This window comes from Zingiber officinale, chromosome 2B, assembly GCF_018446385.1.
Source record: "Zingiber officinale cultivar Zhangliang chromosome 2B, Zo_v1.1, whole genome shotgun sequence".
In the NCBI taxonomy this organism is placed as follows: Eukaryota; Viridiplantae; Streptophyta; class Magnoliopsida; order Zingiberales; family Zingiberaceae; genus Zingiber; species Zingiber officinale.
Genome location: NC_055989.1, coordinates 142,113,061 through 142,125,214, shown reverse-complemented (window position 1 = coordinate 142,125,214; position 12,154 = coordinate 142,113,061). Strand labels below are relative to the sequence as shown.

The 12,154-nt window shown below is 31.0% G+C and overlaps 1 protein-coding gene across 1 annotated transcript; it reads right to left on the bottom strand.

Moving 5' to 3' along the window:
* Window positions 1-5,795: 5,795 nt before the first annotated feature.
* Window positions 5,796-10,973, bottom strand: LOC122049613. Its single transcript, XM_042610979.1, has 7 exons — window positions 10,472-10,973; window positions 10,306-10,361; window positions 10,180-10,225; window positions 8,983-9,066; window positions 8,505-8,624; window positions 7,076-7,155; window positions 5,796-6,195 (listed from the first exon to the last, which is right to left on the bottom strand). The coding sequence occupies exons 1-7, from the start codon at window positions 10,916-10,918 to the stop codon at window positions 6,093-6,095; spliced, it is 936 nt and encodes a 311-aa protein (XP_042466913.1). The 5' UTR covers window positions 10,919-10,973; the 3' UTR covers window positions 5,796-6,092.
* Window positions 10,974-12,154: the final 1,181 nt, after the last annotated feature.

The window sequence follows — 12,154 nt, the reverse complement described above, 5'->3', positions numbered from 1 at the left end:
TGTTTGTTGTGTCAAATATTAACTTGCTGCTGTTATGATTGTAGAAATTCTGGATCAACAACAATTTCTTTGCTCTTTTGATTGTAAGGTTTCAAAGTTTTCATGCTAGTCATTGTAGATTTATAATGAAGGACACCACATGTTTAAATTAACAATTCCATCTTATAATTTATCAAATAGGAGGAGTGATTAGATTTCTAAGTCATTTTAAGTTATTAAATAGAGTTGATTAAATGGGTAGTGATTCAAAGGTTTCGTTCAAGGAGTGTATGTAGACTATTAATATAAATATTTACAATTATTTATATTAATGCATTTATGAATGGAGAAAATGAGGTTGGAAGAGAGGATTCTTTATGGGGCAACAGAAGTGCAATATAAATAGCCAATTTTTTTGAAGGAAAGAAATAATTAGAAACTTTTAAAATTATCTAAATTGCATATTAATTATTACACTGAAATTTTGTAAAAAGCACCTAATTGTCAAAATAGTGCCGCTTGATTAGAAGAGATTTCAATTGATTGAATACATCTAGTCAATTGGTTACAGTGTTTGATGACTTAGATTCGTGTCGTATAAGTATCTTTATAGGAACATCTTTCCTGAGATTGTTCTTTTTTCTTTCAAAATTTGAGTTTTATAGAGAAGTTGAACACTTTTTGCAAAAAGTACAACCTTAAAGGCTTTGGATTCATGTTGTTTCACTATTGGTATTCTTCTAAGGTTATCCATGTTTACTTGTTCAGATTTTAAGTCTTTTAGAATCATTAAACACTTTTGATTAAAGGTGTTTAGTTGTGATTAGTAGATTAATCGATCTACTAAAAGTTATTCTAGTTGTTTAGATTCAAAGTGGTCCTGGGTGATTATGAATGCCTTAAATTTGTGTGATAAATTGACATTGTTAAAATAGTTTACACTTTACAACAACAATTGTCTTATCCCATTAGGTTGAGTTGGCTATATAATTTTTTTTTTTTTTAGTTCTATCCCTTACTGTATCATTATTTATATTCAAATAAAGTTTATTTTATTTTATTATTACTGGTCAAGTTTTTTTTTATCTTGTTTGAAATTCTTATATGGTATAGTTTCACATCATTTTATTGGAGTATTTATTCATCATCTTTTTTGTCATAGTGTTTTTTTAATAGATGCAATTATGATTTTTTTTAATGTTCTCATTTCTTATTTTGATTATTTTCCATATATATTCTTTTTAATACTTTTATCTCTATAACTATGTTCTAATCATAATCCAACATTCAATGTCATATAATAGCATATTTAATTTTCATTTTGTATTTTTTTTAAAAAAAATAGAAATACTTTTATGATCACATAAGACATCCCATACTTTTTTTCCATTTCAACCATAAGACATCCCATACTTTTTTTTCCATTTCAACCATATGTAAGATATAATTCTAAATGCCTTAATTGTTTTGCTAACATGACTTTAAATATTTAAAGTTCTCATTTTCTTTTAATTCTTTATCTTCTATTTTAATAATTATTTTATTATATTTAATATTATTAACTTTAAATTGTACATATTTTATTTTTATTTTATTAAATTTAAAAATTTTCATTTCGAATGTTTCTTATTAAAATTCTAATTTATTATTTATTTTTTTATCTGTCTCATTTATTTGAATAATATCATCTGTACAGAATATTTATATAGTAATGTATTTTGAGTTCGTCGGGATTAATATATAAAGACAAGTATGGGAGCTGATGTTTAATATAATTTTATTTTTATTAGAAATGATTTAATTAATTTAGCATTTATTCGTTTATGGCGTTTTTCTTACACATGCTAAATAGGTATCATTTTGCATTTGGATATTTTTTATTCTTATTTTGATTGTTATGGAGTCGCTATTAATTTTAAGTTTAAAAAATAGCCTTCATTTCAATTATCAAAAAAGGCAAGAAGGCTTTGCAGTTATGTTCACAGAGACCTGTCTCAAAGAATTTTTTTGTCATTTAAAATTTACAATTATAAAAAATAGATTATAGTATGGAAAGAAATGAGTATTTCAGAAAATATCTCATATAATTGAATATTTATTAATAAAATTTGTATAGAAATAATTTATAACTCTATAAATACGCTAAAAATATCATTAGGAAATTTCAATAATTTAATTTATTAACACTTTCTGAAAATAAAATCTAATTTATATTTAATTTAGATTTCTAAAATTATGTTGCTAAAAGTGATCGTCACTCTCAAATTCACGCTATTAGAATCAAAATAATCGATGGAATTAAATTAATTTAAATTTTCAATTTAATTTATTCAGTAGTTTATTTTTTTAATATCAATTAATTCAATTGAATGGATTCAATTTTGAATTTTAAAAATAAATTAAATTGAATAATTTTTTCCATTATATAAAAAATATTTTTATTAAATCAATTAAGCTTTTATTATTATTTTTATATATTTTAAAATTAATTAATTCAATTTTAATAATAAAATTTAATCAATCAGGTTGATTTTAAAAAACAATTAATTCGATAAGTTTCATCTTGACTGAGTCATTAGCAGTTAGAGGATATACTTGGAAGAGGAGACACATGAAAAGACCACGTGGACATAGAAATTTTGTTTAGGGACTCATTAGATATAAAATTATAAAAATATAATTTATATTGACTAAAAGATGGACATTAAAAATTAAAACATTATTAGACTTACAATTGATCTCTAGGTCTTTCATATTTTTTTATAATAATTTATGATAAAATCATTTGATAAGTTACTAAATATGTTTTTTAAATGTATATCATTCATCATTCATTTTATTATGAAGTTGATTCTTCACCATTTTTATAGTTAAAAATGCTTTCTCTATTCTGAAAGTTGCAATTGACAAAATTAAAAACAAAGTTAAAGGCTTATAAATCAATGAATATACTATGTCTCTTCTATTTTTCATCATCCCCTCAATCCTTCAAGCTTGAAAATTTAATATCTAAACAGACATTTATGATGAAAATCTGAAATTGATTTGAGAGTTCTAAAAGGTCAATATCAAAAAAATTTCTTAGATAGAATTCGACTAATCAAATCAGTTTTTGATTGTCTAAAGAAGCAAAAGAATTAGATGAATTTAATCAGGCAACACAAAAGTAATAATTCAGTGTTAGTATTATTAAATTGACTATTTAGCTCTTGCAATTGCATATCAATGACAATGTTGAATAATTCAACATGTTAGTGATGAAAATTTATCATCTCTTCAGTTCTGCGTTGTGATCATCCTTGAACTACAAATGAATCATCCCTATTGAGAACATGAATAAAATATTTCCATCCAACAAAAAAACTTACCCATATCCCTCATTGATTGAAGGCATTGTTTAGACATCAACCGATCTCATAATATTTTCAATATCTTGATCTTTTCTCTATAAAGCTTGTGACAATTCATTTGTTATTCTCAATTATGATTGCATCAAATAAAAAAGTAATCACAAACTCAAAAGTTTGTATTGCCTCTAGCAAACGAGATGCCTCAAACTTTTTATTCGAAAATATGCTTTCTTCCACAATTACATCAAATACATCAACCACATATGCAAATAATGTCATAAAACCATTTAGAGTTCTATAATATAATCCCCAATATGTATCATTAGGACGAGTGAGAGATGTCTCTTAATTCAATCACGATCCACTAAGTTTTTTTTTTCATTTTCTATACTAGCAATTATTCTAGTAATTTGTGATCTTGTCACTTACATGAGGCTCCCACCACATTAACAATATCAAAAATTAAATTGACAAGTCTAACAATAAGTACATGTTGCCTCACTACTACCACTAGAATTAATTGAAATTGATGAGTAAAATAATGATAATGTGAAGACTCATTTGCTTTTAAAATAAAAACAGTCCATTATACTCACCTTGCATATTGCTAAGTCCATTATAACCTTAACCTTACAACATTGAAATGCTCAAACCATGTGATGAAAGCATATCATCAATAGCTAAAAAAATCCCCGATTACTTGAATCCTTAGATTCTTTGTAACCACGAAATAGAAGACCATGATTCATAAGAAATCTATATGACTTCAATCAAATCCTATAATCAATTTTCACTTCCTCCGTTGCTTTAACAAAATTATTCTACGTTTTTCTTAATTTAGCAAGTCTTGACATTTACTAAAAGTTAAATTATGAGCACTATTAGGAACTCCACATGCTCTCGTAATTTTTCTTTCTTTTTTCAATTTGTAAAAATCTTAGCTACCATCTCCTTGCTCCCTACACTTCTTGAAAAGATAGCAATATAGACAAAACGTAGCATGTAATGTTATACTCCAACCAATCAAACTCATTAAACCATGACAAATTAAATCTTCTTAGCTTGTTATTGAAATATCTAATTTTTAATTTATGCTTATGGGGTTGACATGGATCTCTTATATAATATTTTTTTTTCCAAATTGATATTAGGTTTATAATTCATAATCCTAAATCTTAATCCTACATCGAACAAAATGTCAATTACATCTGAACTAATATAAAGTTCATCAAAAGACTCTTGAATTTTTCTTCAACACAATTTTTATAATTCTTTTCTTAGATCAATTCCTTTTTTCAAAAGATTATATTTTTAAACAATTGATTTTCTTAAAAAATATCTTAACATAATACACAGTTTTAAAAAAAAAAATAAAGCAAATGTTAAAAACATGAATACTTGGAATCAATCTTAAATGATAAAACTAACAAATATTCAACAATCAACACTCCAAAACAATAGAAAAAATTTAAAATTTCTAATATCAAAATTGATGAAAACTCAAAGACACCAAACTAACAATTAACACATAAAAAATAACAAATAAATATAATATATATTTCCAAAATATCAAAATTGAAAAGTCAAAAAAAAGAAAAGAAAGGAAATAAGAGAAAATGTGATACCTTCACAAATCACAAGCTAAGAGAAACATTTTTTTTTTTTTTGAAATGAGGGCAAGAGAAAAAGACTAGAAAAAAGATTTTGTGACTTTTGGTTTTGTAAAATAAATTTACTTTATTAATTAAAAATTTAAGAGTATACTAGTAATTTTTTTAAAAAAAAATGATGGCGCCCAAGAACCCCTTGCCCTTTTGTGAGTCAGCCTCTAACCATGCCAATGGTGTTATGATTGTGCCTGCATCGACTCAAAAGTGGCCAACAAAACAACGACAATTGACTAGTTTATTTTTAGCTAGAATCAAATATTCAATCCTTTGGACCGACTATTTTTGAGAATGACTTATTCAACCTTACAAAAGTTTTCCACCAACCATCGGAATAAATCCAGAAGTGCTCGCAACAACAGACAACCCAACGACCTAACATTTCAAGTTTATCATTCCATAAAAGAAAATAGCCTACAGTACATCACAGTTGAGAATCAAATTATGAATACTTAAAAGACTGCATGAGTGTTCCACCACTGCACCATAACCAGGGTTGGCAATGGACTAGTTGTGTAATTAGCTCAGCTCACTCCATTGGATTAATAGTTGGTTTATCAATCACATTTGTAACGAAATGCAAGGCTCTACTGCATGCTAAACCATATGAGATAATGTAGATTGGATTATCTACCAGCACACAAACATCAAAGAATTAAATGCAACTTCCAAGAAAGCATTACACCACGCTAAATATGATTAGAAGCAAGTTAATAGGAAGATTAAAATTAGACTGTATGATAACATGAGTTAAATGAATAATATATGAATGATCATGACAAAATTCACAAGTTATTTCTCAACATATTTTCTATGTTTCCATCAAAATTATCTACCTCATTCTCAATCCTTAATATATGTGGAAAAGTTCTCTAGTACAATTGCTTCAAAATCATAAAACTGAAGAAATTCACTATAAAAGAGGAAGAAATTGGCATAAACAAATCTAGAGCTGTAATACAGGAACAATTTCAATCCACATTCCACAACAATTTTAAAGATTAGCAAACATACATTGGGCGTTTCTTCAACAGGGAACAGCTCTGGATGCCTGTGGGATGAAGTGAAACACCAAATCGTAATTGGCCAGCTGATTTTATGGAGTGATCTCATTTTTACCAAGCTCACTTGGTGGAGGAAGAAGAAGTGCGAGTCTCTGTTTGCACCGTTGAATCCTCCGAAGACGCTCTTTTCTCAATCTACATCACATTGGCGAAGAAACACCAGATTAAGAAAATTCTTTACTCTTTTAACAGTTTCTGCAGTAGTTTTCCTTGACTAGCAAAACATAGATTTGTTCTTCGAAACCAAAAAAAGGGGAACGAAATACATTGAATGCTAATTGGGTGAAGGTCTCTTTGTTCTTCTTAGCTAACAACCAAATTAAGGCAGTAAATTCATAATAGGAAGGTTATTTAGAAATTGGATATTTTTTTTTGGTTCACTAAAAAATATGTATTGCTTAGATTAATCTAGAGGATAATAATTCACATATAAACAAAACATTCTTTTAGTCTCTTCTACACTATCTTATTTTAAATGAATAATTATTTTATTCCTAATTATTTCTAAATCGATCTTTGCTAAGATAGAACGGCAATATGTTGATAGATTAAAGCACGAACCAGAAGCTTGCATGTATGGAAGTGTCAACGTCCAGTAACATCTGAATAAAGCTATCATAAACAGCAAAGAGTTTGTAAACGGATATTCATTGCATAGAAGTAGAGTGGCTCCTAGAAGGCTGGCACTAGCTACTTTAGGTAAAAAAGGATGAAGCCCAATGGCCTACGAGGATCCAATAAATAAGAATATTAAATAATTCTTCAGGTTCTGTTGTGGTGGGGAGATCTTTTAGGCTAATCGATGACATGTAGTTACACCATTATATGTGCGCAACCAACATCTAAAAATGAATGAAAGAGAAATTCTACAGTTCTAGCATATGGCAAGCAACTGAACTTACTTGATAAAGTTCAATTTTCCACTGAAAATTTGAATAACAAAATGCAATTTCTTATTGGTTAAGAAAGATGGAAAGAATATAAATAAATAAAGGGAAAAATATCATGAGCATACCGCGCCCTGACAATTTTTGCATGTTTTACATGTCTGTGGAGCAAATCTTCCATAGATAACTCCTCGATAGAGCCAACATGCTGCAAGTTTAATTTACATGTCAGTACAAGTTTGCTTTTCATATTAAAATTCTACCATAGTGATCATTAACAAAGAAACAATGTTATTAAGCAAATGAAAACATGCAACGGAAGCACCTAGAAAACCACAAAAGAAGTGATTTTGAAAGTAATGAACGTAGTTCTTGGTATAAAACTTGGTCTTCATTTCTAATGTCTCAATTCAAGATAAAATTGGAAGATATACTGCTCAGAATTACAATTTAAGGCATAAGAAAGGATGACAAACAAATTGAAACAATCTATATGTACTCACGATGATCTCAATCTAACAAAAACAAATGGTAAATCATTGTTCAAATGGAAGGCTCTTCAAACATTATATTTGAATATGAACCTATGATTTGTAATCTAAAACCATTATTGACCAAACTATGTCCTTGACTGTATGGTACTTAAAGTGTTATTTTACTTGCACCAACTTGGAGTTTCCATCTGTAATTATATGCTTTAAAAGAACACCTACATAATCATCTGAACAACGGAAAATGTTATAATTAGTTGTTTTAGAATCACAAGTTTTCTACATAACCTAGTAACAAAACGACATACAATGACATAAATTTGAACCTTTTAGACTGAATTTTCTAATGTTAAAATTTGCCAAGAAAAATATTAATCAAACTATATTTTGGTATCTAGTGATACAATATACAAAAACACTAACCCTTGCAATAAATATAACTGATACTACAACAACATACCAAACATTAAGCCCCAACTATCTAAATGGATCACATCGTCCCATCATTGAATTTAATATGAGATTGTGCTTTCAATGCCCCAATTATTTTAAAGTACTTGCAATTTTATTGAGTAGAATTTTATTTAATTTCCTTTTATTCCTCTCACATTCAATGATAATTGATGCATTAGACTATTTTGCTTTTTAAGACATTCAAATGTTTACATATTTCCTCTAATTTTCTCACTAATTAAAGCTACATCTAATTGCTCTAGCATATTAATATTTTCTTATTCGCTTTCTTTTGGTGAATCCGTACACCGATCTCCTCATTCTCATTTCTGTCATACTATTTTTTTTTTGTCATGAATATTTTGGCTCAAATTATGGATGAAAACCACCATAATTTTGTAGAGTTTTCCTCTAGCCTAAGAGACACATGAGAATAACACAAGACTCTAAAATCTCCACTAAATTCACAGCTCTCTCTCTCTCTCTCTCTCTCTCTCTTGTTGTTGATTAGTAGATCCAAAACATCTAAAATCCTCTTTTATTATTGCTGAAGCCACCAGACTTTACAGCTTCAATACCATTTACAACTTGTTTAGTCACTTCAGAAATATACCTCATCCTCCTTGACATCATCAACCTCAGTATCATTTTCGTGTTGCGCATTCACTTCAGAATCAACCATAGAAGCAGGCAAAGGTCTTGGAAGAAGCTTCTCACCATCTCCAAAGTTTGTCTGTAAACAAATAGGATTCATGTTCAAATAAAAGAACTAGAGAGAGAGAGATAGGAACTTGCTATTGCTTGACAAATTATTACAATCCTATGCACCTATGTACGCAAACTACCAGTCCATACGGCAGGACCCAATGCCATAATGTTCACTCTTTATAGTAGATATACAGGAGAAAGATCCTTTAGGAGAGTACAATCACTGGGTATTAAGCAAGCTCAAGAAATGGTAAAGTGGTCATCAAATGACCTGCTTATCAAGATGATTCTTATAGCTTGAAGCATAGAAGCTTGAAATATCAAATTCACAAAAAACAAAATCACAGGATAAAATTTTCTTGAATACATGAGAATGTCAAAACCTGAATTTCATGAGGCTGGCCATTCCACACCCATAATCGGCAAAGAGAATAAAGGGACGTTGAGCAACCATCCAATAACTTGACCTTCAAGAGCCATCATAGTCATCATCAGTGACGAGGTTTAAACTACTGCAAAATCACCAAGTGTGCAAACTATGTCATAAAACAAAATCAATAGGTCTTGGGGTGAATTTCCAATGGATGCAAAATGCCTCGTTAGGTGCCTAACTTCCCTCATGCAAAGGGTCGCTGTGCTAGGGAAAATGCACCCCTAGTTGTCTGTACCTAGCGAGGGCTGACAATACTGTGCCGCTTGGGGGTGAACGTTATCACCTTTGCTCTAATATGTCATAAAACAAAATCAGCCTAATCGAACAATGTTCTAAAAAAATAAATAATATTATTTTCTTGGAATAGCCACGTCAATGTAACCTCCATTGAACTAAATAATCTTTTATCCAATAACATATTGACCATGGTCCCAACATTATGGAGGACGAAATACTTAGCTATAAATGTCCTCCATTTTGCTAATGGTTTGAGTATCAACTAATTACTTAATAAAAGATTGTGTTGAATTAATACGAAACTGAAATCAGAACAATAATGGAAATGTGAAACCCATATAAGGAAGTGCCTTTTGCAAACTCTTAAGAGTAACAACATTCAGCATTCATGTTCCACCAAATATACTCTATCGACTAAGGTTTCTATCACCATTTATAACTAGATATTCACTATAAATATTCCCACAAAAAATCATGTTAAACAGAGATATCTCAAATCAAACAGATTATATTTTATGCACAGAGACATGAGAAAGCATGTCGTTTTCACTTAAAAGGCTTCGAGATAGTATATTATATTAGTATCTATATGCTTAAGATATTTAATAGTTGTTGAAGGATAACTCATCGTGACATTAGGCATACATATTTACTCAATTCAACTGACTCGTTACTCCTATGCAAATAGCTATCCACCTAGATTCAGTACCAGGCATATCACTTAGCGAAGTTAGCAATAACATTTGACAATTCTTATACAGAAATACTGATACAAACACGTTAACATAAATCCAACAAATTTTGGATTGACATGGAAGACAGCTACAAAGACATATATGCATTAGTGTTAATATTCCTCTTCAACAACATAGAAAAGGCATCTTAAAACGTATCCCATGTCAATGCTTACTTTACGATCATTAATCACCATAACATCATCTTCCCTGCTCCTTTCCCTGCACAGCACATTTTGATCGGTGATAGCAAGAAAAAAGAGATGGAGTAGTTGAGATAAATCATGCAAATAGTCACTTACCTCTTCCTAAATTTGTTGTCCTCTGCTGTTGAAGACACTGAAGCATTTGGCGGAGCCTGAGTTGTAAATTTAGAGGAATATACAGATCAGAGTTCGATCTACCGTAGCAAGCTCTAATTGTGATAAAACCACAAACGAAGGTATGAAATTATAGTAAAAAGCGAACCTTTGGATGAGCTCCTGATTGGATGCTCTTAATCGGACCGGTGGGAGCGACGACGGGCCGGTGGACCACCAACGGCGCAGGAGGCGGCCTCAGGTGGTGGATGGGCACATGCATCTGGGTGACCATCGGATCTGCGGGGCCGTAGGCGAAAGGCCTCGCCTGTGCGGCGGCCGCAAAGGTCATAACGGCAGCGGCCTGCGAGGGGCGAATGGAGGGGCGCGGGGGGAAGGCACCGCGGTGGTGGTAGAGGAGTCCCTGCGTGGGAGGGGGAGGGTTTAGGGGTTTGCCGAGGACGGGCTGGGGAGAGAAGGCCGGTGAAGGGCGGAGTGAGGCTGAGGCGTATGGCCGCAGTTGAGGGAGGGGATGGGCGGATGAGGAGGGTGGATCCGGGGCGGAAGCCGCGAGGGAGGAGGCGGCGGCGGAGTAGGAGGAGGTGGGGGAGGCCATGGCGGGCAGATTTTGGAGGACGAATTGAAGGGGCGGTTCAAAAAGGCAGACCACCATCAATAGAGAACCTTTCAACTGTCCTTTCAAATATCGATAAATATTTTTATTTCAAATATCAATAATCATCCGTAATTTCTCTCCTCCGTGTTAATCTTATGACAAATTGAAGATGAACATATTCATCTTTTATCATCATGAGAGAACCTTTCAACCCATTTGTCACGCGCTCGACTTAAGTAACTCGAAAATTCAATAGAGATACAAGATGAAGTGGCATCGGTCCCTATAATATTGCAATGAAAGATGTAATTTATCATCCTAAGAGTTTTATATGGTTGATAGCACGAGAAAGATAAATCGAAAAGTTATAATTAATTATTGTAAAATAGAATTGTTCGTTTAGTTTTTACCGAGATTCGACCTCTATGTAGTATAGTAAATTCAATGAAATAGTAGCTAACTCAATCCTACCTGTGCCATATCGATCCCTCCGAAACAATGTTAGTATAAATCATAAGAAATTATTTAATCTTAATCGGTCTTTTTAGATAGAAAATATGAAAGAATTCGAAGTAGTATTTATATTTGTGAGGAATCAAACTGTGTCGTTGATGGCAAGACTTGCTTGAGTACTAAAATTGATGATCCATTAACTCGGATTTGAATTTGGAGGTATTTTTGTATTTTTCGAAGCTAAAAAATAAATAAATTTTATTTTGCCCCCTTAAATTTGGCCTCATAATACACTCACAGTTGACCTATTTTTTTTTTTATAAGTAAAAATTTAGGATAACTCAAACTAAGATTATAATAATCAATCATTTAGGAGTTACTTATAACAAATTATTATATCAGAGTAAACACTCAATGACCAATATACATGAAGAATATGTGTTCCTATTGTGTCTTTGATATTTGTCCATAAAAATTACAATGCCGATCCTTTAAATGATCCTGTCTGTCTTTAGTGGGAAGATATTCTTGCATCAGCATCAAAATGTGACTGCATAACTTAGTTACAAGTAGCTTTCCATACTATCCGGGCTCATGACTTCTCCATATTAGGATGCCTAAAAAAATCATGTCCTAGTTAGCTCGCCATCATCCTAAGCAAACCAATTGCTAGCTTCTGTCCAAGAGCCTCCGATGATCCAGTAGTCGATAATATAAGATCTCTTATCTGAAGTGTGGGAGTCCATCACAATTGATCTATGAATGTATGATTAACTGTGATAG